The 26,983-nt window shown below is 45.4% G+C and overlaps 1 protein-coding gene across 1 annotated transcript in view; it reads right to left on the reverse strand.

The window, feature by feature from the left end:
* Positions 1-1,301: 1,301 nt before the first annotated feature.
* REXO2 (RNA exonuclease 2) overlaps positions 1,302-26,983 on the reverse strand; it is a 35,368-nt gene continuing 9,686 nt past the window's right edge. The window contains exons 4-7 of the mRNA XM_032964380.2: positions 17,044-17,155; positions 7,833-7,941; positions 6,421-6,474; positions 1,302-4,546 (exon numbers count right to left, since the gene is read on the reverse strand). Coding sequence (XP_032820271.2) covers positions 4,423-4,546; positions 6,421-6,474; positions 7,833-7,941; positions 17,044-17,155 — 399 coding nt within the window. The 3' untranslated portion in view covers positions 1,302-4,422. The remainder of the gene's footprint in view (positions 4,547-6,420; positions 6,475-7,832; positions 7,942-17,043; positions 17,156-26,983) is intronic.

Genomic DNA, 26,983 nt, shown 5'->3' on the forward strand with positions numbered 1-26,983 from the left:
TTTACCGAAAGAACCAACGAGTAATTCCTGCAGTCACCAAAGCTTCAAATCAAGTTTGAGCACAGACATGTACATTACACTTTTTTCTCACCGTACGTAGCCAACCGTGATAATCGAAGATAAGAGAGCATTCCAAAAGTGGACATTTTGGACTTGAGGAGAGCGAGTGGGCTTGAAGAAGATATTTCACAAGAAGTGATGATAGATGAGACGGATGATGGAGTGGCAGCCAAAGGTGTGAATATGTCCTGGAGGACATCCTTCGCAGAGATGGAGCTAATGTGCAGGAAAAATTTCATTTTAAAAATTCCAGCTGTCTTCTAATTAAATGTCCTAGGCACTCGAACGAATACAAATAAGTGTGTTCACGTTCTCAAGGTTTTTTTAAAAAATATATAAATAAGTAAAGCTTAAATTGTGTAAACATAAATAACATAAACACGTCCCTTGGAGCAGAAATAGCATGCGCCTGAAAAGCCAGGGTCAAGATGAGGGCAATGGCTGCTGATCTATCTCATGCCCATTAGTGGCTTCCTCAAAACTCGGAGATTGGCTGGCTCACTTAAGCCAAAGTCTTGAAATGCAACGATCAACAGAGAAGTTTACAAATGTGTAGTGAGTTCAACTGAGTCGCAGTCGTACTCTTTGGAGGCAACACATTTATTGATACCAACACAAAGTGGTAACAGCCCCTTTGCCAGACAACAACCTGTGGTGGTGGACCACCAGGCTAACTACACATTCGGGTGTGTTCTCTCCTTTGGCTGTCATTCTATTAAACTAAACTTCTTATACTACCAGGTAAGGTCCACTGAGCTATGTAGCTCCTTTTCAAATGCGACCTGGTCACAAATGATAGCTCAACGAAACGGCCTATCGTATGGAAATTTATAGTAACCAAATACTCTAAACGCACTTTCTAAATGAGGGAAAAACCGGAGGACCCGGAGAAAAATCCACGCGATCACGTGGAGAGCATGCAAAACTCGAAATATCCAGGCGTAGGGTCGGGGTCGAACCCACGACCTCCTGTATACCAGGCGAGGGAGTTAACATTTCTGGATGACATCCGATTTGCATTCGTCTCATGATCTACGTGCTCCTCTGCTGTCAGTGTGATACTGAGCATGCATATTATCCTCTTGTGAGATTTCCCTGGACACTCCACATGCGCCCACTACCCTCCACATGTATATTACTCATTCACACAGACACTGGCCAAACATTTCACCACAGGACCCTCCATACTTGTTTCCTCCTTGAAGATGATTCCAAGCACAAATTTCACGTGATGGTCAAACTCCTCTTACCCAAGACAAGTTTATTCAAGGGTACACTTTTACAAGTCCAAAACTCAGATATATCATTAACAAGCGATTGTCCCTGTTGACATCGTTTCCAAATTGATTCAAAGTAGGCAATTTAAAATTAGAGGAACAGATGTAAACCCATTTTTGTATTAAATTTACACCTGCACATATAACAGTAAAATATTTATCAATTTTTAATCTGAATCCTGTTATAAAACGATGTACGCCTACATACTAGACATAAGGCCGTTCAAAAGATGACTACAAATGCACATGGCTGGTAATTATTATTCAGCTTACCTACATAGTTTATTGCAATGAACCATTCCAATTTGTTATATTTTTTCAATACTGATTATGTAAAACAAAATACAGTAACGATTCCAAAAAGCGTTTCGTCTTATACAAACATCACATCTGAAGTCATCCCACAAATGCGGTTTGGGCTACTCGTTTAGATTTCACAGCAATGGGCTGTAGTGGAATGCATGTTGCAAGCTGCAAGGAGGCATGGGGGCCCTCGAATGAAAGTGAGATGTCTGTTGTAGATTTGGGGACTGACACGTGCAATCGGATCATTCGTAATGACTTGCAACCATAATGTAACTGTCAGCTAACAATGCTGCTGTATCTATGGGACCTTTTTGCCCGTATCAAAAAATTATGAAAAACAAGAGGTTTTACCCTTTCTGGCGATGAAACAGGAGGGGTTAAGATGCTCAAACACCAAATAGAAACCTTTTGCAAGGCATCAAAACTGCACTAACCACACGTGCTTGTGACAAAACATGCTCTGATAATATATGCATTGTCCTTGATGCCTTGTAAAATCTATTTGGTCTTTGAACATCTTAACACCTGTTGCATTGCCAGAAAGGGTAAAATCTATTATTTTTCATCAATGCTGCCGTTTATAATTATAATCGATCCCAGCTCCGTATGTTACTTTACATACCAAATACATTGCACGGAATGCTGCATGGATACACAAACAATACACAACAAAGAAGTGCAGAATGTATCTATACATGTGGAACATTAAAAATATATATTTGCCATTTTGCCCTGGGTATCAAAACATTTCCCCTTACGTGGCTAAGATGTTAACAAATCAAATCACCCTCTCAAAAAGCTCTTAAGTTCACATATATCACGATGCAGGGCTACTATGCATTTAGTCCAGCCCATCACGAATTGTAAGCATGCTCCAATGCGAACGTCTCCACCTCTCCGTCATGCCTACGATTGTGAAGCAAGCTTGGCGGCTTTGACCTAGACGAAGTAACGCAGCACCGAGTGCACTCGTAAAACTGACCCCACAAGTCGCGGAAAGCCAATGTGACTGTATTGCTGCAAATACAGATCAAACAATGGTATTGATAGGTGGTGCTTGAAGACATCAGCATTGGGCTACATTTGACTCAAGCGTACGTTTCAATGCCATGCGGCAGGAACGCGGCTGTAGGCACGTAGACCTGCATATAAACAGGCTGGCCACGTGGAGCAGGGCGCGAGGCAAATCCGAGTCACGGTATACCCAAGTGCCCGATCAGCTAATCGCCGAGGGCTACCGTCTACTGCACTGAAAGGTCTAGGTAACAGTCACTTTTACTCGTACTGTCTCAATACATTTGGCCATAAATCTACAACTGCACAAGGAAAAGTATTTAAGGAAGATTCATACAAGGCCATGCAGTAAGTAGCAATACAAAGCCTGATGATGTCCCCGACTGGTGGAACGTTCTTTCCTGCCGAGGGGCCCCTGGGAGTGTAAAGTCGTTCAATTGCTGGCACACCTGCACTCTCCGATCATCACACAGGGTCAATACAATTGCAACAGCACGAGCGCCCATTGCCACGCGTCCCGCTTGTGCATCGCATGCGTACTTCGACAATGCTCCGATGCCGTTGACTTCAGTTCGAGTACCCTCACCGCGCAGCGCACAGGAGCGCCCATCGCGGCAGAGCTTTACATAAAAAAAAATACCGCTCCTAATTTTGCTCGAGAAATGTAAGTTGCTACTGCATAGCTTTTTATCATGGCTGGGCCACACAGCTCTCCTCCCAATGTGTTGCCGGGGTTGTACCGCCGTGTCGTGTGGCACGATGTCCGATATTTCGCTCTACGTGCCGGCAGCTTTTGCGGCTGACGAAGCTTCCGCAGTTTCTGCACTCCCCTTACCTGAAGCGACACCTCCAAGTCATTAGGCCTAGGCACAAACGTGATAACGAAGGCACTGCCTGGGGAACGTCAATCAGGAGCCGCGTGTGTATGGTTCGGCCGAGGCACGAGGGGCACTTGCGGGCCGGTGCCTTTCCATTGCAGCTCGTCCACAGGTCGAGCTCGACCTGTGGACAAGTACGCACCGCATCGTCCTTTGCAAAACCCAACGACGCCAACAAAAGCCGCGGCAACCACTCCAGCGCCTACGTCAAACATCGAGCTCTTGCATGCAACAGGCGACGCCGAAATGTATTTCTCCCACAATTTTATGAATCTAAATAACAAAAGTTGCCCTGTGTCTGGCGCAGGTTACGCTGATTATGCCTCTCCACTCCAGTCATTACCAGGGCCTTTTATCGAGAAATATAGCATACACCAGCATTGTTATAGTAAGGACCTTTTCCTTCTGCTTGCTCTAAAGGATCTCTCGCACACTCCCTGACAATATTCATACACAGCATCTATATGTTTGCGAGGCAGTGTTAATGGTGACGGCGGCGGTGAGGTGCTTTTGTCCGTGGGCACCAGCGCAATGTTTCCAGTTTGTCTTTTATATGCACGAATGCCAATTCAGCGTTCTACATTTTATTTGAAACTCCGTTACAAAATCAAACGGGACACACAAATACACGTAAAACAAACCATTTCACGACCTGTGTGTAAAGGAATGACGCGTGCCGCCAACGTCTGCATTGCCTACTTGAGGATACACAGTTGTAAGAGCTGAAAAAATGGGCATTGGCAACGGACAATATGCACGCGCGGTGTTCTGCCTACGGCATGGGTGAGGACGTCCGAATCCATGCGGGTGCCACTGCTGCGTTGTGCAGCGTGCGGATCGTCGACTTGGGTGGGTGGGTCGGTCGGTCGGCTGCCACGCTGGGGTCATCAGGGTGAGTGTGGCTCGTCAGCGCCGTGCGATTGCGTGGCCGCGCTCGCCGGGCTCGGCTTGAAGACGTTCCCTCGGTAAAACTGCAGCTCCTTGATGCTCTCGTTGATGTCCTCCACGGCCCTGGAAGCACCAACACCATGGTCGTCATCATCATCATCGTCGTCGTCGTCGTCGTCTTCAAGACCAAGTTCCACAAGAGGTTTTTTTGGTTAGATCGCGTAACTGTGTCGTTAAACCCGCCACCACACGACACAGCTGTCGCCTGATGAGGCTAGTTGTAAATACCGGCGAAACATCGGACTGGAATGGTAAACGTTGTGGGTTTACTGTCCAACACACCGGTGTGCTGAACTAGTAAGGAATTGGGATGTTTTGTTTATGTGACAAACCCTTACTAATTGGCTGTGTCGGGTGGTGGTGGGTTTCACGACGCATTTATATTTACACGATCTAACCCAAAAAAAGCCTCTTATGGATATTGGTCGGGAAAGCCTGCTACGTGTTAAATACCAACTTCATTACTTGGTGACGGTGGTAGCTCTGGGGTGAGGAGTGATAGAGACAAGCCCTGCCACCCCCCTCCCCTTCTGGGAAACATCTTGATCTACTTCAAAGTATGGATGGTATTGAAGCCAAAACAATGGGATAACCAGTCAAGATGCATGTGAAGAAAAGAAGTAGGATGTAGAATTCCAAAGGAAAATTAACACAAACAGAACAGCAGACTAGAGAATATATTCCATGTACACAAAATCACTGTAATCCAAGGTATTTGTAAGCGTAAAAACACGTACACTAACAAACAGACAAATAGAGATATACGGAGGCTGACCTCGGTGAACTGGGTACATAGAAGGTGGCTTTTCAAGTGGGAGGACAGTAGAGCGGTAGGAGAAAAATGTGAGAGCGCCAATTCTAGCCAATTCCGCACGGATGGAAATTTGCTCCGTCTGCCGCTGCGACACCATCATCACGACAAGTCCCAGAGGCGTAAACCGCCGGTGAGAGGGAGGCGACTGACATCGAAGCGCACCCCACACTGTTGACCGGTCCTGCCAACAGGTTCACGCGCACGGACGTGGGTCGGGCTGACAAAGCGTCTGCGACGGCGACAGTTTCGGCGGCATCCAGCGGCCACAGCGCCGGGCGAGCGTGCTGGAACACAGCCCCCGTTGCGGCTTGGCTCTTCCTCTCCACCGACGATTCAACGGCGGTTAATGTCAAATGCTGCCATGGTCCATTGGGACGGGTTGGCACGCTGGGCTTGCCAAATCCACTGGTCACCGCGAGTTTCGATCTCCCACCATTTCCACCAAGCAGGATACATGGGTTACACTGCAGTCAATGGGCAGGTCATTTGCAGCAGTAAGATAAGGTGCGGATCCTCAGACCAGTTATTGTTGATCACTAAAATGTTTAGCTTATAGGGGTGGGCACGTGGATAGTTTGGAGACGGTAGTATTCAGCTTTCATCTGGAACCCTCTGGATAATGCGTGTTGGGGTTTAAGGGGTTCTGTGTCTATGCCCTGGGCTCAAATAGCAAATTAAGGAAGCCTCTGGATGTTTCGAATGAAATCAATGTCTTGGCGCCTCGACATGTACTGCATGAGATGTGCGGTATAAATAATAAATGATGGTGGTAAAGATGATGAACATTATGATTCCATGTCAAGACGCAAAGCGCAGAGAACCACTATGAGGCACCGTGTGGTTTTATTGAGGTCCGGCATTAAGAATACCTTCTACGCAGACAACAAAGACACGCAGTAATAAATAGTAAAACTTAGCTATATGAAATAATGCAAACTAATATTCTATGTTTAAAATAACAAAATATATCTTTCAATTTAAAATGAATGTAAACATCTCATAGTAATTATGAGAAAATACATCTATGCCGGATAACTGCTGATGATTTACTGTGTAAAATATATCATGTACGAGTGCACGTGATGATTTTTAGATAAGTAATGTTGCGGACTTCTCCGATTACCGGTGTGTTGCCTTTTTCTTGGGCGTCTTCTCAAACTCGTGAGGATACCAGCGCCTGCGACGGGTAACACATCGCCAGCATTTCATGAACCCAGCCAGCCTTTAATCACCCATTAACAGATAACCATTTTGGTACAGCTAGCAAAGAAAGCATAAAACTGTCACTGCAAAATACATTCATTTTCCAATTTCACACGTTGATTGTGTCCCGTGCAGTGCAATTCGCGTGGTTATAATATATATAAATTCTAATTCTGTGGGTCATTACGTATTTAATATCGGGGAGGTATAAAACGATGGACGGGATGACTGTACTCGCTCTAAGCGATGGTCCACGTTGCCACCCGTACGATACATTAACGCACTAAACGGCATTTCCCACAGGGTAACGCGGCGATGGGGATAATTGCGCGGGAATTCTCGAGCCCTCATTATTGTGCAAAACGAAAATGCGGAGCCGCCGAGCCCTTCACGACCATTTTTCTCAGCGCGCTCCTTGTCCCCACTCGCCATGCCCCCCCCCTTTTTGTGAGGACAATGATGCGTGTGTGATGAATTGCTTGGAGCTGTCAGCGCTGATCACTTCAGCAGTGACAGCGACCACATGAAGCTGTAAAATGGACTGTGAATGCTGCTCTGGACAGCCCAGTGAAAGCACTCGGCCGACGTGACATTTTGACATTTGGTCGCCCCGCTGACCCGCCCACCCGCCCGCCCGCCCGCATAAGAGTTTCCATGTGGGAAGGGAGCCGCCGTGGCTAGCCTCCTATCGAGGGACACACCGTTGCAATCACTTGATCTGCTGTATCGCAAAATCATCGGGATAAGTGGTGTCTACAATCTCCGTTGACAGGGCAGGTACAGGTGGATGAGACGCAAGGGGGCCTTTGTGCTGCCTTTCACACACCCCGCCAGAAGCAATGTAACGGAAAATGGAAAAATGTACTTTGTAAGGAAACTTAATTTCCACTTTCAAAGTTATGTTGGTGACATATAATCCAGAGGTCGCTGGTTCGACTGATCTCCCGGCAAGGCACTAAAAACGAAGGGCAAGTTTCTAAAATCGCACCCAGCAATCAAATGGGCACAGCACAGTTCATCACGAGGTTCCATGTGGCAGGGCAAAACACCGGGACTCCCACCTCTTTCAAGACGTCTGGAAAGCAGTCAGTAGACCAAAATTCCCTCTCCAGGTCTCGAGAGCTCCGTCTGGTGGAAGTCATTTAGCCAGCAGCAGGGTGGGCTTGCAATTGCAGGGCCGCACCTTTGCCTTTTACATGATGAGCCTTTCGGTGACCTTTACGTATGTTACACTTCTTTTGCACTGTACATAGCCAACCGTGCTCATCAGGAGGTGTGGGAGAAGGACAACAAACACAAAAATCAATTCTAAAGAAGTGAGTTTTCACTCACATGCATAGCTCCTTAATCGTGCTGACATCGATGATCCTGTAGTGGAGATGCCTCATAAACTGTGGCATGTACTTGTCCAGAAACTTCTTGTCTGCATGCACCGAATTTCCTGTAGGCACACAAAACAGCAGCAGGGCTCAGCTTTTTACTCCCAATACGGAACATTGTAGTATTCTAATGCGACTCCTAAGAGGTACGACTACAATGGAAAGCTTAGCCAAGGGGAACGCATTACCAGGGCACACCGGGATCTGTCAAATAACCTCAGTGGGGCTTTGCCTGGTAGGATGGGGATGGTTTAGTGTTGTATTTGTATGTGTGGGTGATTTGTTTACCTTTTCTTGCACTTTGAGCTTCTATCGTGTTTGGTAACTGTTTGTTGTTGTGATGTTCTGAAGCGCGCCCTATTGGACAGCTGTGAAAAAAGAGCTTTATAGCTTATCGGATTCCGCCACAATAAATAAATATTCTGATTTCAATGAGACTTCAACTGGGTACGCACAAGACTTGCGTTGTGACCGAATGTACTATTTTACCACAGAGTATATATGAGGCAGTGGTCAGGATTTTTTTTTCTAAGACATCAACCACCTTGACCAGGTTGAGCCTGGACCGAGTCCCTGTTCAGCAAATTCTGCACCGCAAGAGTCCACGGCATCTGTGGCACCGTCTCCCAAGGTGTGTGGCCGCACAGGCCTCCTCGGGGCTCCAAAGAGCACAGCAGGGTGGTGAAAAAACAGTGGTAGGCCACAAAACAGTGGTAGGCCACAAAACAGTGGTAGGCCACAAAACAGTGATAGGCCACAAAACAGTGGTAGGCCACAAAACAGTGGTAGGCCACAAAACAGTGATAGGCCACAAAACAGTGGTAGGCCACAAAACAGTGGTAGGCCACAAAACAGTGGTAGGCCACAAAACAGTGGTAGGCCACAAAACAGTGGTAGGCCACAAAACAGTGGTAGGCCACAAAACAGTGATAGGCCACAAAACAGTGGTAGGCCACAAAACAGTGGTAGGCCACAAAACAGTGGTAGGCCACAAAACAGTGGTAGGCCACAAAACAGTGGTAGGCCACAAAACAGTGGTAGGCACCGCGGTGATTAGATGTTTACTCCAGATCGTGGGTTCGATCCCGACCCGAACGCCTGCTGTATATTTGGAGTTTGCGCGTTCTCCCCGTGGTCTCTTGGGATTCTTCTCCGAGTCCTCTGGTTTTTCCCTCCACATATAGAAACGATATGCGCTAGAGAATGTGGTTGTTGAAAATTCCCACGAGATAAGCCACTTTGTTGAGCTATCATTTGTGGCCAGGTCTCTTCCTAAAAGTAGCTATATAGCTCAGTGGGCCTTACCTGGTAAAATAAAAAGTTTGGTTTTAAGTTTCGTTTTTTTGTATGATTCACCACTTCATCGTCTGCTTTAGGCAGCTGCGCATTCAAGCGGAGACCGACAACGCAAAAGGAGACCAGACTTCGCATCGCTCCCTCAGTCACTCCCCCACGCAGTGCCACCTCGTGCCCTCCCACGCTCGACCTCTCAACCCTGGAGAACCACTTGGCTCAGCCTCCTCTCGACCATCCCACACGGACCCTTGTTGGTGTCCTGCCTCCGGACTGTTCATGGGCAAAATAAAATATATACGTACTCCTTCCTTTAGCTGCACAAGTGTATTATTCACTCACTCCAACGTTCAATGTGAGTGTAATGCGGTGAGACGACGTTCAGTCTAACTTTAGCTTATTCAGCCCTTCCTTGACAACGTGCCCGCGAATTGCTGTCGGCCGGTCTTGGCATTCTCCTCTGCAAAACCGCGCCAGCTTCCTTTATGCAGTTCAATCACATTTTCTGCCCAGTAACAAGTCCTCTAGTATAAACAAATAAACATGCCTTTGACAATTTCACGTAAAACGTTATGCACGTTGTCTTATATGACCCCCACTTTAACGTTGATCACTCCACTGCAAAGTGATACCTTTGTTTCCATGGGTCAAGGAGCAAGTATCAATGTAGAAAAAAAACCCAAACCAGCTCTTTCTTGAAAAGAAGAGCCAACGTATCTTGAGGAGCTCTCAATCGTTTCTTAACAAGGAAAGAGAATGGTGTCTCCTGGAGCAAGACAGGGCTCTTATGTGGGAGAGTTTGATGGGCGGTGTCTGTGACTGCTCACAAAACTGCCCAGTACGTCCTTGCACTTGTCACAGGCACCAGAGAGGAGGCAAAATGGGCGATAAAAAATAAAGAGACATATTGAGAGCTTCAATGATAGCGCGGGAGGGAAGCGCACGTGGAAAAAGTCGTTCTGGGCACCGGATCGGTTAAGAGCCATTAAAACGGAAACAATCAAGTGCAACAACCGCCGTTCAAAAACGGCAAACGGGATCAAGTAAACACAAGTCAAAATGTTCCTCATCTCATCAGATGTCAGAAGTAGTACTGGGTTAAGCCTAGCAAGTGCTTGGGCAGGCATTTATCCAGCAGTGGATTGATCGTGGCTGATGATAATCGAGACATCTGTGTGCAACGTGCATTAACCGAGGCAGAGTGTGCTTCTTTTGTCGAGGCATGCACCGTGCAGAATGCACAACACACAGCTCAGCCAGGCAGCGTTCAGTCTGTGCTAAGGTAGAGATCCCCCATATAGCCTACACAGGCTGTTGGGGCAAGTGCTATTGGCAAGCACTCGCGCGGGTGATGTGGCCAACACCACACCCGGGCCATTTCTGCTTCCCCAGTGCTGGTGTTTACACTGCACCAGATACCGAAACATACAAAGGCTTATCTATCCAACTTTAATAGCGCAGTTTGTTTCTGGCTTACATGGAATTTGGGCCTTCATGGCTATGCTCAAAAACCTTGATAATAATATAGATAAGACTCAATCTAGATTTTAAGTTTTCGTGACTGCAGGGATCCATACTGTTCGGTTCTTTCGGTAAAGTCACGTAGGTAGAAAGTTTATTTTATTTTATACCTACGTGACTTTACCGAAATAACCAAAGAGTATAGATAAGACGCATTATGACCGAGTGGACCTAGGCAAGGCCCAAGACTGGTTCAGATAATCACACTAATGTTAAATCTAGATTGAAATCTCATTCCTTAAGAACTGCTTTTTGTGTTTGGTTAGTTGTCCTTCCCCCTGCACCACCGATTAGCTCGGTTGGCTACGTACGGTGTGAAAGAAGTTTAACATACGTACATACACACATACATACGTGACCACCAAGCTACGGCTCCACACAGCCACCTCGACGCACGCCTGCAGGGGCGAGATCGGCGAGCACCCTGCCCCTCCTCTCCCTCCTCTCCCTCCTCTCTCTCCTCTCCCTCCTCTCCCTCCTCTCCCTCCTCTCTCTCCTCTCCCTCCTCTCCCTCCTCTCTCCTCTCCCTCCTCTCTCTTCCGTGTGTCGCCGGGGACCACCGCCGCCTCTCCACCGTCGTGTAATTTAAAGTGCACCATTGATCACGTGCGCGCTTTGTCTCATCAGAACAACGACAATTTGTCCGCCGTTACAGCGGGGTCCCAAAATTGCTTCCGCTGCACCGCACAGCATCGCTCAAGGCTATTCATCTGGAATTCTTAAATCAACAGGGTCAGGGTATAATTTAAAATCCGGCCTGTGATGTTATCATTAACAATTTTTTTCAATGACAAATATACTTCATTCTAGGGGACAACTGTAGCATATACGAGATGTCGAGAACAGGTGGGTTCAGCCACTATTATCAATGTTTATCAAAATGAACATGTTTAAACTCATGTCGTTGTTATTTAAAATTTAGGATGTATTTATAGGTTTATAGTGCATTATATATATCTACAACTGTCATCAAGATATATGATGCATTATAATGATTGTGTTAGAGGAAATTCTCTCTGAATTCTCATTCATCCTCATCATCAGCCATGGTCAATCCACTGCTGGATGAAGGCCTTCCCCAAGCCACTGCCCCCTCTCACGATCCTGCAATGGAATACTCCACCCAGCACCTGCACACAACACGATTGCATTCTCTCACGAGCATCGTCCTAATTTATGCAAGGCTGCTCATTTTTTATTTTAGAAATAAAATTAAGACTGTAAAGGGCATCTGGAGAGAGTGCATATCAAAATCCTCCAACGGACTGGCCATAAATACAATTTTATATATTTCAAGGGTACAACTGCATTAGTATTTGACAAGAGATGCACGCACGCATACAAGCACCAACGCAGCCTGTATGTGTACGTGCAGGTGGTAGCCTCGTGAATAACTGCGAGCACTGGATTAGAGCACTAAGCCACTATTCCAGCAACCTATGCACAATTCCTGGATATGCATAATGCACATGGTGCATATCCAGGGATTGGCAATTTGTGCACAAGAATAATAGTGAATAATCCTTTGTATTTATCCAGCAAAGCCTCAATGAGTGTCACGGCATTTTCAGGAGGGTTCTGCAATTGAATGTTTGACAGAATTTCTGTTTCATGTGGCAGAAAATCCAGGCATACTAGGGGACACCAACTTCAAAGCGTGCCGAATGAATTCACTGTACTCCCATCTCCTGCCAAACTCGCACGTCGGGGAGGTTATCAAGTTTCACATGTCCCTGTGACCCACCAACGCTTGTCATCAAACTTCTAAATATTAGGTAGGCCACCAAATATGGACCTAAGCTAATTCTCCCCGAGGTCAGTTAATGAGTATGAGGTGCATTGTGGTAACTTCGGGATTGAGTAACAATTCCAACAAGACCTAACAGGCATGGGCAATCAGCACTGCCCCAATGGTCTCCAACTCGAAACGTCGGACGCCTTTGTCTTTGCGATAGATTAAAAACTGCTGAGTGATGTAAAAACGACAAAACGTGAAATGCAGTGTTCCATCCTGACAAATGACAAGTCACTGATTCCTCCACCGAAATTGGAAGTCTCAGTTCACCAGACAGACCCTGCAGGCCACAACACTGTAGGGCACAACACTGTAGGCCACAACACTGTAGGCCACAACACTTCGGGCCACAACACTCCTGGCCACAACACTGAAGGCCACAACACCTGAGGCCACAACACTGCAGGCCACAACACCTGAGGCCACAACACTGCAGGCCACAACACCTGAGGCCACAACACTTCCCTTTCGGCTTCTTCCCTCGAACCACTCCACTTTAGAATTCCCTCCCTATCATCTCTATTACAAAGTGTTTACAGCTGTGCTCGATTTAAGAAATGTGCTAACTCTGGAGGGGAAATTCGAGGCCAGATGGTCCCCCTTTTATACAACATCTCAAATCAGTTAGCTGGATGGAGGGTCGGGAGACAGGGACCGAGGATAAGGGGGTACAAACCCCTGCAGATTAGACGGGAGCCGGACTCAGAGCGGTCGAAGGTAAACACGCTCGTCCAGGCCGTCTATAATGTTTTTCTTTTCCTTATTTCAGGCGTGTTTCGGCATCCCCCCTCCCTTACTTAAAAAAAACTGCCCCTTACCCCTTTCGGTGGGGACCCGTCTGGTTTTGGGCAGCGTGTTCGTTCCCCATCTATCCCCTGCTTTATATAACCGGTTTAGTTTATGTTGACAGTGTGTACGTGCGTCACAACGTGAAGTAACGGGCCCGCGTACTGCCTCTATTAAAAATAGAGAAATGTGTTAACTCTTATATATTACAATTGAATTAGTGCTATCTGTTGCAGGCTACTGGTCATGAGGCCCTGTGCTCAGCAAGCATGATTATTTTTGCTTAAAGCCACTGCTGTTGTAAAAACTTGAAAATTGGATTCACAGCTTGAAAGTACAAGAAAGCAACGGGGACCCTGGCCCAACAACTTTGGAGAGTGGTAAATGTTTTTGTTTATTTTTTAGTTGGGTGGAGGGCATTTAGCATGGCAGGGGGGGAGAGGGCATGCATTGACCGCAGTTTCACCTCGTGAACGTCAGTGATTGAAGCACACAAACAACATTTTTGCAAGAGACCTCTCTCCGTATTATGCTCCCAGGTTGTGGGTGCATATTGGGCCCAATCGTGACAAATGCTCCTTTGCCATTCATCAAGGAAGAGCAATGCGAGAAGTCAACATTGTGTAATAATTGTGCCGCTCCCTTCTCATTTTGATGAGACCACATGTGTCTCTGCGCACACAGTATACACATGGGCATGTTAACAGAACTTAGCACGCACCTACGGCAGGACACACAAACGTTCGCCGCAGCATCTGTGTTTAGAGGCAGTGCTTTTTGCCAGATGTCATTTTGGACCTCTGTTGGGCACGGTTGGTGAGGTTCAACACGTGAATTTATGTTAATAGAACTTAGCACGCACCTACAGCAGGACACACGAACGTTCGTCGCAGCATCGATGTTTAGAAGCAGTGCTTTTTGCCGAATGTCCTTTTGGACCTCGAATTAGCACGGATGGCTACATTCAACAAGTGAATTGATCAAATTCGGACAAAGTCCCCGGGCATACAATGGCCTATTCTTGTTGAATTACGTCACGGGATCTCTAATGTGCATAGTATTTAATGGTTCGTACACCCGCCAGTAATAACCAGGGTGGCCTGTCGGATTCATACCGCGAACCTCTGCAAAGAGTTTCCACTCGTGCGAGCGCCCCTTGCAACATGCATACATTTAGTTGGCCTGGGGAAGATGAAAAATTTCGCCTTTTTTATCTGACAGTATTCAACAGTGACTAAATGGGAACATACATACAACACCGGTCTGTACTTTAGAATCTAATTGTAGCCGTATCTCAAGGCATATTACAAGGCAAAATGGCCTTAAGTGTATGACTAGTGTGCACATGAGTGATAGCTGAAGGGCAACAAGACTTAAATCGAGAAGCAGGGAAGATGTTTACACGCATAAAACACGACACTTGTACTGCAGCTTGACAGCAGCAAACTTCAAGTAATGGGATTAATATTAAACAGCTCAATCTCGTGCTCGAGATATTACAAGGCATTTAACGTCAACACTATTAATCAAGCATGTGATCAAAATATAGAATCGGAATCAGTATTTAGACTGCCGGAGAAATCCGATGAGTTATGAAGCTCTTTTTCACAGATGTCCAGGTGGGGCGAGGTCAGCAAGTTACACTAATAAACAATATAAAAAAGGATATAAGTGCAAAATAGAGAAAAGAAAGTCACTCAAATAAATAAAGATAAATAAAGTACATAAGAACAAATTGCATGTGCGATGAAATCTCGACGTGATATGAAGGCATTGTGTATAGTTGCTGGAGTTAGTTTCCGTAGTAATAATGGTGATGTATTGTTGATAGAGCGTCCTATACATCACATCTCATCTAAAATGTTTGAAAGGACACCCCCCAGGGACGGCAGCAGCAGCAGTCCCTGTCTGGGCGCGAGGTGACTTAGCACCTGGCCTGCAAGCGGCATTAGCCTTCCAGTCGGAGGAAAACGATGTCTGGGTAATCCCAGGTGAATAATTTGCAAGTATTTTTTTTAAAAGTTGGACCATGATGCCGGAACACAATTGCCTACTCGTTTTTATGACGTTCGAGGGTTATTTGACGTCTGTGACGCAGACGGGGAGTGTTTGGTGGTCAATACACCCAGGGTGGGCTGTTGGATTCAAAACCGCAAACCTCTGCAACAAGCGGCGAATGGACCGACTAGCGCTGGGCCATTTCACAGTAGATCTTGCATTGTCTGTATGAATTTTTGTTGAACTTCTTTCGCACAGTACGTAGACAACCGCGCGAATCGGAGGTGCGGGGGGAAGGACAACAAACTAAACACAAAACTCAGTTCTAAAGTTCTAAAGAACTGAGTTTTCAATCGAGATTTAAAAGAGGCATAGCTCCAGTGGCTTCCTAATATCGTAAGGAAGAGTGCGTTCCAGACGGCCGCAGAAGCACACGTGAAAGCACGCGATGCAGTAACAACCTATCATCATTAAGGTTCACTGCAACACTGTGGGGCATCACTGATTGAAGCTATTATTTCACATCCTTCCTCTCAGAGATTTTTGGCGACAACATCGCCTGTCTGGCAACGCTCCGCTCATTGTAGAGCCGAACGTCTTTGAAGCCAAGAGGAAGGCGGCATCAGCCGAATGCTGAGCTCGTCAAAACACACGGCGGCAAGGGGCGCTCGGACGAGCAGAAACTCGTTGCAGAGGTTCTTGGTTCAAACTCCGACAAGCCGCCCTGGTTATTAACGCGGATCGATGAACCGTAAGATACGACGCGCCCGCTGCTGCACAGTGGAAGTTAGAGATCCCGTTACGGAATTCAACAAGAGTAGGCCACTTTGTGCCAGGGGTCTTGGTCCGAATTTTCTAAATTCATACTACTCAATTGGGATCATACATAGCAACATTGGCCACTAATGTAAAACTATTAGACTATGTCTGCCAAACAAAGCCCATTTGTGATAGCCTTGTGCTATAATGGCGCAAATACAAAATGTCCTAAAATATTATTTATTGACACAATCTGTGACGACAAAGTTTATTGTTTTATATATTTTTTATTATTTTATTGTTTCCCTTCAACGTGACTTTACCGAAAGAGCTAAGAATATAAGGTTAGGGAATCTATACTTTTCAATGCAGAGTGATATCAGTACGAAATCTTGTTTTTTTAATACAAAAACGTCTAGCATCGCATCACATGCATCTCACAAGGTATACGAGATGTGTGTCATGCCCTGGAAACATGGACAACTCTGCATTGCAGATAAACGTGACAGGCCCCTGAAACCATCATCACAGCAATTTCTTCTCACCTGAAAAAAAAATCTCTTACCTGTGGCACCACCAACATCAGCTGGGATGAGCTTTACCGTAAACACCGGAGGAAGTGCAACACAGCCCATGACATCCGGATGCCAGGTTCGTGAGTCTGTGCTCGTGATAAGGACCCTCCCACGGGACATGAACAGAGCTATGCAGACAGCTGCTCTCCCACTGAGTTTTCGGTTTGTACCACGTGTCGGAAGGCACTACGTCCGAAGTTTCGCTCCGCATGCTTGAGAGCCGCTGCGGCAACTGAAATCGTCTCACGTGCCGCGAGTCTTCGTCGGGGAAAATGAATCGGCTCGTCTGCCGAAGATGCTTCCTGGCAAACGGAGCAAATCGTCGGGCATCGTGCTGCACTTGGTATTCGCGGCACAGTTGAGAGAACGCATAGGGGTAGAGGAGCTGTACGGCACGGCAACGCCCAGGCGGCAACGGTAACCCCCCCGACGCTCACCTGCCAGAGGGCACACCCCGGGCGGCGTGTGCTGCCGAACGAACGACAGCACCTCGTACTCGGCCATCTGGAGCGAGACCTGGCTCTCACGGACCGCCTTGGTCAGTCCAGACTGGTGGGCAAGAATGAGAGACAAAGGGACAAGGATCACCGTTAAGAGAATAAGCGCAACAACAACAACAAAAGGCTACTTTGAGGCTTAATATCCAGTTTCAGGAATCCGGGAATGTAGGTCATGGGGGGTAGACAGAGCAGTGCAACAGAAAGATTTCTTCACAAATCTGGCTATCGCCTGATGATGCCGGTTGTAATTACTGGTACAACGTCGTACTCAAATTGTAAATGTTGTGGATTTACTCTCCAACAGACCGGTGTGCTATACTATTAACGAATTGCCATGTTCTGTTTATGTGACAAACCTTACTAAGTTGGCTGTGTAAGGTGGTGGCGGGTTTTAACGACACATTTATATTCTTAGTTTTTTTCGGTAAAGTCACGTTGAAGAGAAACAACAAAATAATAAAATATATATAAAACAATAAAAAAAATTCTCACGACGTTTCGACCATAACTCAAACGGTCATCTTCAGGTGTGTTGGTTTGCATAAATTTATTTTTAAACGGCACATTTATTTATTTATAAAAAAAACGTTAGCGCCACGCGCAGCGATTTGGCAGTTTACCCAGGACTAGTCCATCTATATTCTGAAAAGAGGAGGGGGGAGACGAAATTTTTTATAATGTATGCTGTCTGAAAGCCACTGTAAGCGTGAACAATCAATTAAGAACTGAAATGGTTTATCAAATCTTTCCAATGATTGCTAAGATAGAATCCATCTTCTCGGTTGAAATTGTCTCTGTGCTTGTATATGTGGATAGCCTCATGAACGAATCTCTTATGGAAGCCAGATGGCTTACAAAGAACCTCTGTCTTGGAAAAGTCAATGGCATGTGAGCCTACTGAATTAGAACAATGATCTGCTACGGCCGAGGTGTTGGTCCTACCGTGTTTAAGGTCTGCTTTGTGTTCACGAATGCGGTCCGAGACATGGCGTTTGGTTTCTCCAATGTAACTACTACCACAGAGGCAACTTAGTTTGTAGACACCAGGGTATTGTATGTCCGGAATCACATATTTTACAGACGGAACCAGATCACGGATTTTATGTAATGTGTTGAAACGGACCTGGATCTTGTGTTTATTCAAGATTTTGGAGATCTTTTTTGTGATCCCAGCAATGTAGGGTAAAGTGATGGTTTTGAAAGGCTCCTCAAGAGGGTTCTTCTTCATGGTTTGAGTGATAGCTTTGCGGATTGTATAGTCGGAGTAACCATTAGCCCTAAGAGCTTGGTGTACGTGAGAAGAATTCTCTCATCAAGACTCTGTATCATAGAGCACAATGCATATCCGACCAGGAACACATAAGCAGTGAACTCAAGAAGAATTCTCTCATCAAGACTCTGTATCATAGAGCCCAATGCATATCCGACCAGGAACACATAAGCAGTGAACTCAAGCACGTACACCAAGCTCTTAGGGCTAATGGTACAGAGTCTTGATGAGAGAATTCTTCTTGAGTTCACTGCTTATGTGTTCCTGGTCGGATATGCATTGTGCTCTATGATACAGAGTCTTGATGAGAGAATTCTTCTCACGTACACCAAGCTCTTAGGGCTAATGGTTACTCCGACTATACAATCCGCAAAGCTATCACTCAAACCATGAAGAAGAACCCTCTTGAGGAGCCTTTCAAAACCATCACTTTACCCTACATTGCTGGGATCACAAAAAAGATCTCCAAAATCTTGAATAAACACAAGATCCAGGTCCGTTTCAACACATTACATAAAATCCGTGATCTGGTTCCGTCTGTAAAATATGTGATTCCGGACATACAATACCCTGGTGTCTACAAACTAAGTTGCCTCTGTGGTAGTAGTTACATTGGAGAAACCAAACGCCATGTCTCGGACCGCATTCGTGAACACAAAGCAGACCTTAAACACGGTAGGACCAACACCTCGGCCGTAGCAGATCATTGTTCTAATTCAGTAGGCTCACATGCCATTGACTTTTCCAAGACAGAGGTTCTTTGTAAGCCATCTGGCTTCCATGAGAGATTCGTTCATGAGGCTATCCACATATACAAGCACAGAGACAATTTCAACCGAGAAGATGGATTCTATCTTAGCAATCATTGGAAAGATTTGATAAACCATTTCAGTTCTTAATTGATTGTTCACGCTTACAGTGGCTTTCAGACAGCATACATTATAAAAAATTTCGTCTCCCCCCTCCTCTTTTCAGAATATAGATGGACTAGTCCTGGGTAAACTGCCAAATCGCTGCGCGTGGCGCTAACGTTTTTTTTTATAAATAAATAAATGCGCCGTTTAAAAATAAATTTATGCAAACCAACACACCTGAAGATGACCATTTGAGTTATGGTCGAAACGTCGTGAGAATTTTTTATTGTTTTATATATATTTTATTATTTTGTTGTTTCTCTTCAACGTGACTTTACCGAAAAAACTAAGAATATGAATTACTGCAGTCACGAAAGCTTTCAATCAAGACACATTTATATTTACGCCATTTAACCCAAAAAAGACTATTATGGATAGCAGGGAGACCTCGTGGTATCAGAAAAGAAGCATTTTACATTTAAATTTCCCTGTGGCATGCAGTGGGCCGGCGATGACAACGGTTGGCATGGGTTGACGCATTAATTCACCGTGTACTTATTTAGATGCTTTTCATGGGGAGTACATTAAAATACCGAGCTGCTAATTTGCGTGGACTCCTTTGATTTAACAAAAATTCTCGCTTTACACTTACCGATGCCATTTGGCCAACCTAATAGGCGTGTATGAGATCCTGAAATACTGTTAGTTAAAGCGGGGAAAGTCTCCTCGCGGTGTGATTAAAAAATTAAACTCAATATGATGTATAGTAATGACCTCAAATTGGTCTGCCGGTTTTCTGAGAGTAGGTTTCAAGCCACTGACCATGAATAATTAGTTTCATATTTTCTCATTAAGAAAGACATTAAATCCAAGTGTATTAGTTAACACTGAACTTCCACTGGCAAAACCGCTCGCGGCGCATTGCTTAATATTTACCCACATATTGCAAATAATCATTTGTTCACGTTGTATTTGTGGGGAAATATCTGCTTTGAAATAAATGCGAAATTATCTCAGGTGTGGGTGCTCGGTGGATTATTACACCGTAGCGTCGTGAGAGACAGCGACGTCTTGGAGAGGCCTTCACCCAGCAGTGGATTGAGCATGGCCGATGATAACAGGCAGGGAGCCATAGACATGTTCCCTGCTTGCACACATTTTCTTCACTCGGTAGATCGCGTCTCCATCAGCACTGCCGTGCTGCAGAAATTAGAATTCGCATGTGTTGGTGTGAATCGTTTCAAACGATCCGCGGCTGTACTTGACAGGGGCAGACCTCTGGACAGCTGCTTGCAGCGACAGACGCTGCCGATGCTGCCTCAACTCGGCAGCAAGTGCTCTCTCGCCCCGTGTTTCCACAAGGGAGGTGAAGTGGGCGCCACCATCGCCGAGTGCAGGGCTTGCTCACTCTCCGCCGTGGTGCCCACACTCCGTTACAAGCAATTTGACGAGCAGGGGGGCGCTGTTACGCAACAACGCATATTGGACCGAAAATATTTTATATCTATTCTTTGGGTCTTTCGGTAAAGTCACGTCGATAGGTTCAAATAAAAAAAAAATTCAAGTGAACAAAAAAACTACGACGTTTCGATCACAACACAAGCAATCGTCATCAAGAGGATCAGGAGGATGACGATCGCTTGTGGAGTGATAGAAACGTCGTAGTTTATTTTATTTTTTATTAATTTGAACTTATCTACGTGACTTTACCGAAAGACACAAAGAATATGAATTCCTGCAGTCACGAAAATTTTAAGTCAATATTAAATTTCGTTCGATTTCTCCCATGACATCAGCTGGACAGGCTCCCATAATTATTTAATCATTGGAACATGGGCACAGCGGTGATAAATGTACAACGTCCATGCCAAGTGTTTTTGGGATACAGATGTCACCGGGCGCCTCCTGCACTCCACGACACTAAACAGTGGGAGGCCTTAAGGCTCACGTCATTTCCCCTGTTGAGATAGCGATGCAACGCACAGTAGCCGCATCCAGTTGCACGCTCACTCCACTGGTGGCAGAGGGGCCTCCAGTAGAGGGAGCTCGAGAGGGAACATCTAGAGAGCATTTGGCCTACTCTTCCACACCAGCCAGATATCTTGTAGGAGGTGGCCGACTACCTACAGTGTAACAATTTTAAAAGCTGGGTGGATAAGTCAAAAGCACGAACCATTACACCATGTAAGCATCCTATACGGACTGTAGCTGTCCCTAAAATCCTTTATGGAGTAATCAAGAAACGCAGTCACGTGATAATTATCTACAGGGTGGCACTCGGTCCCACGAGCGGGCGCCGTGAGACTCCACCACCACCACCGGGGCAAAACTAACCTGGGCAATGCGTGTGTAAAATCACTCGTCTATCCAAAACAGCGGAACAAAGAGGCTGTGTGGAAATTTACCGTCGTAAACAGACCAAATTAGAAGACGGAGCGGTGACGCAATTCTTACCGAACTGTGCCATGAACCTGCCAACCCCAGCTTGATTCCAGGTCATGGTGAGTGATAAAGAAGGGTCCAGGTTTTCCTCCTTCGCCAACCGGCACTGACCGGCACTGGTGAAGTGTGATCAAACAAACCACGTGACCAATATGCTGTGGGTGGTCTTCCTTGTATTTAGTCCAAAATACACCGGATGGAACGGTGTAATTTGGCACAAGTGTCCGTAAAGCGCCACGTAATAATGTAAATGACAGTGACAAACGGAGGATAATGTAACAAGGAATAATCCAATCCATTGACTTGCTAAAACGTAAATTATCACGATACAGAATGATTATATTTGTCTTGTTTATAACATCAACATATTTTTTTATCAGTCTGATTTGTTCTCTCAGCACGGATGGCTACAAACGGTGTGAAAGAAGTTCAACATACATACATCTGTGCTGCTACATTCATTCCATTATCCTGCACAAGTCGATTGATTGATTTTTTACCTAAGATTTGATTTTAACCAATAAATCGTTACAAGTTTGGTGATAAGAAAAAAAACCTCAATACAATCGGCAATAACACCGTAACATTAAAAAGGAAAAGTAACACAGACTTGAGATTAGTAAACCATGCAAGTGTAGAGGTGTTAACTACTCACTATTCGGTAACCTGCATTGCCACCAGGTATCAAAGGGGCAGTGCAGCGTTACCTCTCTGTGTACATAACGGTTGGGGTCAGACGAGGTGAAGTGGATCGTAGCCACAGTTTGGTAAGAACCAATCAGACAGTTCCACGTGGGAATGTGGGATTGGTTACACCTGGCCACAAACGGGTATAAGGGTGAGCGCGCAGAGCGCGGGGAGTTCTCTCCCTACACGAAGACCGAAGCCCGGGCCAAAGATAGCCAGGACCCTGGACCCAGCCTTCCAGCCCTTCTGAGGGCTAAGGCTCGGCGTATCCAGTGGTCAAGACCCGCCGGGCCAGCGGTGGGTCAGATAGCCTCCCCTAGGTCCCAGCTGGAGGACTCTAGGATAGCGGTAGACGTGTGAGTAAGTCCCGCCAAGATATGAGTCTGTACCTCCTTAGGTTTGGAAGAGACCTGTGTGTAGGTCACGCTAACTTCGGAGGCTGTACCTTTCTAGGGTATCGGGTGAGGGGACCGTATACCCCTCTGTGTGTTATGGACTGTGTAAGGGAAGTATTACAATAAACAGTGTGCCCCATAAGAATTGTATTCGTCATTATAAACACTTCACAAGCATGTATGTATGCCCTCTGTCATGATCGTAGTTACGGGTTCAATAAAAGCTATATAAAAGAAAGTTAATAATAGGTCACGTTTTTGGCAATCGCCCTTCTTCACAACATATTGGGAAGCCACTGGAGCTATGCACTTTTAAATCTAGATTAAAAAAACTATTTTTTAACTGCTTTTTCTATTTAGTTTGTTATTACAAGCCCCACCTCCAATTAGCGCGGTTGGGTCGCGAAAGAAGTTGAGCATACGTAGATACAGAGAGGCAAGAGAGGGCGATAACGAACTCTCCCAATGAGGCTCTGCCCATGTCAGTAACCTCTGCATGCTGCACACGTAAGAATGTGATTGCAAACCGTGGCGAGCACCTGGCATGATAACCAGGTCAGGCAGGAGAGCTGTGTGACTGACTTGATAATCAAGTAATGCCTCGAATAGCTGTACTCAATAAGGTCACTCACCACAGCAGTGGCAGGGCACACCAGCCTGCATTTGAAAGCGATATCAGCGGCAGTACGTCGTGTTAACAGTGCTCACGGGGTGGTGACGTGGAAACGACCATCGCACGCCGTGCCAATGGCCACATTTTAACATGCGGCGCGTGAACAGAGGGCGGCTTGCAATATGGCTGCTGTCGGGGCGCTCACTGCACGATGTGCAATCAGTCAATCAGGTCCCGCAGTGAGATCATTCAGGTCTTGTGCCCTTGGGCCCTAGGCTTGCAAGTGCTCATTCACCTGAATGCAGGCGACACGTTATGGCAACAATTACTAGAGAATTTGTAACGCGCGCAGTTTTCCTTTCGCTCTCGCAGACAGAATGATTCAGAAGTGTGTGAAACCACAAAAAAAGCTGCAAGGTGGCCAGAACCTGTACCAACAATTTCCCAATCTCTGTAGTCCTATATTTACATGTTTCGCCAACTCAATTAACACCATTAATGAGTGTTCAATTGCAACGCAGGGCAAGAGGAATTCACGGGGTAAAGGTGCCGCCCGGCATATTCTTCATCACATCACTCACCAAGGGTGCCCAAGAGACTATTTTGGCCTACTCTTCCACAGTCGCTAAATGTCTTGGAAGAGGTGGGTGCACCCACACTTTGCCCCACCACACGACATTAACTAATATGGTGTGTACCCGTTTACACTTCTGGGTGGACAGAGGCAGTGGGGGTGGTTTTGTAATTGCGTCTGATGATCTCATTGCTTCCAATGGTAAGGCCCAGCTTGAACAATGATGCTCCCTTGCGTTCTCACTGCCAATAGATCCATGGCTATCCAGTAAAGGTTTATGTGGCCAGTGAATTCGAAGCCATGACTATGCATGTGCATAATAACATACACAAATCATGGTTCAAATGGTCCAAGCCATTGGTGTCACATTATTCACGAGTAAAACAAGTTGTTGGAACTGCTTTAAATTATATAAAGGCCATGACTATTATATCACAAGAAAACCACCGTCATTAAAATTACAATAGTATTCTCCTTGACAGCTGAGACCATATAATTAGCACTGTTATACTACTTGCCCAAGCTAGCTATTGGATTGTGTTGAGGATATTTGTGATTCCTGTGTCATTGACAAACGAGACGGTTAATTAGAGGACACATTGAAGCCTGTGTATATATAAACACGTCGATATTTTTATATAAGATGCACTGTTGTTGATATCGTGCATATGTCCCATCTTCATTTTGTTTATCATAAAAACCTGCCATTGTCGCCCCTTCCAGTAAAAAGCTATGGCCTCTGACACAGAGCGTAGCACTTATGGCTTTCACCAAGCCCGACGCGATTCCCCATCAACGATTTCAATCTCACGACCCGTGGTCGAGTGCCCCTCCATGGTGAATCGGGGAAAGTGCCGAATAAAAGTGAAGCCCATGTGTCGATGCACATTCCCTCCGAGCAAATGGTTAACCACTAGTTTTTACGTAACTTTATAAACGTAGGTGCACCCTCTGGAGAAGAATGGTTATTCAAAAAAGCAAGCGGAATGCTTCGCAAGTATATTTGCTTCAAGCCATTGGAGCGTGGCATTAGTTACAGGACCAGACCTGCCAGGTTCTAAATTCAATTTACCTTTACCATCTCTCTCAGACTTCATCTCACAGCTCCATAATAAACACATTCATCATATTGATTTTACACCCAATGCTCAAATAAATGTCCACTTTCTATGCTCCTGGAAAGTAATGTTTATACAACGCACACTATACAAGCCAATTACAAATAGGGAGCATCGATATGTAAACCTTTGCAAATTCCCCTTTAAATACTGTACAAGAATGCATCAAAATACAATTTTCATTTCCCAGAAAATGGGGACGTGTTCATCGCCCATTACAATCCTCCTCCTCCTCCTCCTGTCTCCTCCTCCTTCACCACCATCTCCTCGTCATCCTCATCTCCCCCACTGGAATTCTGTGAATACCGTGAAACCACCGAACAAAACTTGCCCACACGCCCTCCTGGTTGTGCGACCGACACCTCATCCATTACTCAGCGTGGTATGTTGATGCAGCGATGAGACACTTCCCTTCACTTCTTGCATTTCCATGTGCCACTTGCTACTCAAACACAAATATACCTTAGGCAGTGTAATATAGCCACAAAACTGTTCTTGGTGGCACTTATATTTATGTATTATTCCAGAAAAGCAGGGAAACATTTCCCTCCACTATAACTCAAGAGTTCTATTTCTGTCAACATAAAATATGACTTCTTTCATGCGTCGAGTTTCCCCCTCCCTCTCACAGAATTTGAAAACATTAAGTCCCAGCACATAATGGCAACTGCTTCCAAAATCTACGGAGCAGTTCATCATAAGCAAGTGTTCATAAGAGTATCTCTCTGCTGCTGAAGGCCACAATTTCAGGTCACCAGCAAAACTATTACAGAAACACGTTACTAAATCAACCAGCCTCCCTCTGCTTATAGACACCAATGGTTTCGTTTATGACTCCAAGCTACAATTCTTGTATCAGTGCAGATAGTGCAACGCTGAATGGTGGTAAAAGATTCCTTCGTTATGCACGAGGGTTACGTTCCGGATATGCTGGTGAATATAACATTTCGTGGATAATGATATTGACCTACAAAAAACTATCTTAATGAATTACCTAAAATTAATATGTAAATGAGCTATTAAATATATGAAAATGATAATACTAAAAATATAAATTGGCTATAATAAACTTACAGTAATGGTAGCTACCATGAGAGATTCGTTCATGAGGCTATCCACATATACAAACAGACAATTTCAACCGAGAAGATGGATTCTGGCTTAGCAATCATTGGAAGGATTTGATAAACAATTTCGGGTCTTAATTGATTGTTCACGCTTACAGTGACTTTCAGACTGCATCCATTATTTTCGTCTCCCCCCTCCTCTTTTCCGAACATAGATGGACTCGTCCATCTGAATAACTGCCAAATCGCTCTCCATGGTGCTAACGTTAAAAAAACGCTACTTTTTTCAAATTTTCTTGCTGTGGTTTTCACACCTGATGATTGCTTGTGTTGCAGTCGAAACGTCGTGAGACTTTTATTGTTTTATATATTTTAATTATTTTATTGTTTCCCTTCGACGTGACTTTACCGAAAGCACCAAGAATATGAATCCCTGCAGTCACGAAAGCTTTAAATCAAAATATCTACACTTGTCGCAGGCACACGGTCTAAAATAGCGACTCTGGAAGGACATTACTTCTATTGTTTTTATACGAAGCTATTTTTTTAATGTTACCAAGGAAGGTCCACTGAGCTACATTGCCCATTTTCAGAAGTGACCTGGCCACAAATGATAGCTCAATGAAGTGGCTTATCACGTGGAAATTTATAGCAGCCAAATACTCTAAGCGCATGTTGCTAAATATGGAGGCAATAACCAGAAGACCAGCAGATAAATCGATGCGACCACGGAGATAACTCCAAATATACAGGAGTCAGGGTTGGGATCGAACCCACTGCTTGCTGTATACTGGGCGAGGTAGTGAGCATCATGTGTCCGTGGCACCCCAAACTCGTGTCAGGAATCGAACCAAGAC

The sequence above is a fragment of the Petromyzon marinus genome, chromosome 32, assembly GCF_048934315.1.
Source record: "Petromyzon marinus isolate PM22_M1 ecotype Great Lakes invasive population chromosome 32, UKy_Petmar_22M1.pri1.0, whole genome shotgun sequence".
Taxonomy (NCBI): Eukaryota; Metazoa; Chordata; class Hyperoartia; order Petromyzontiformes; family Petromyzontidae; genus Petromyzon; species Petromyzon marinus.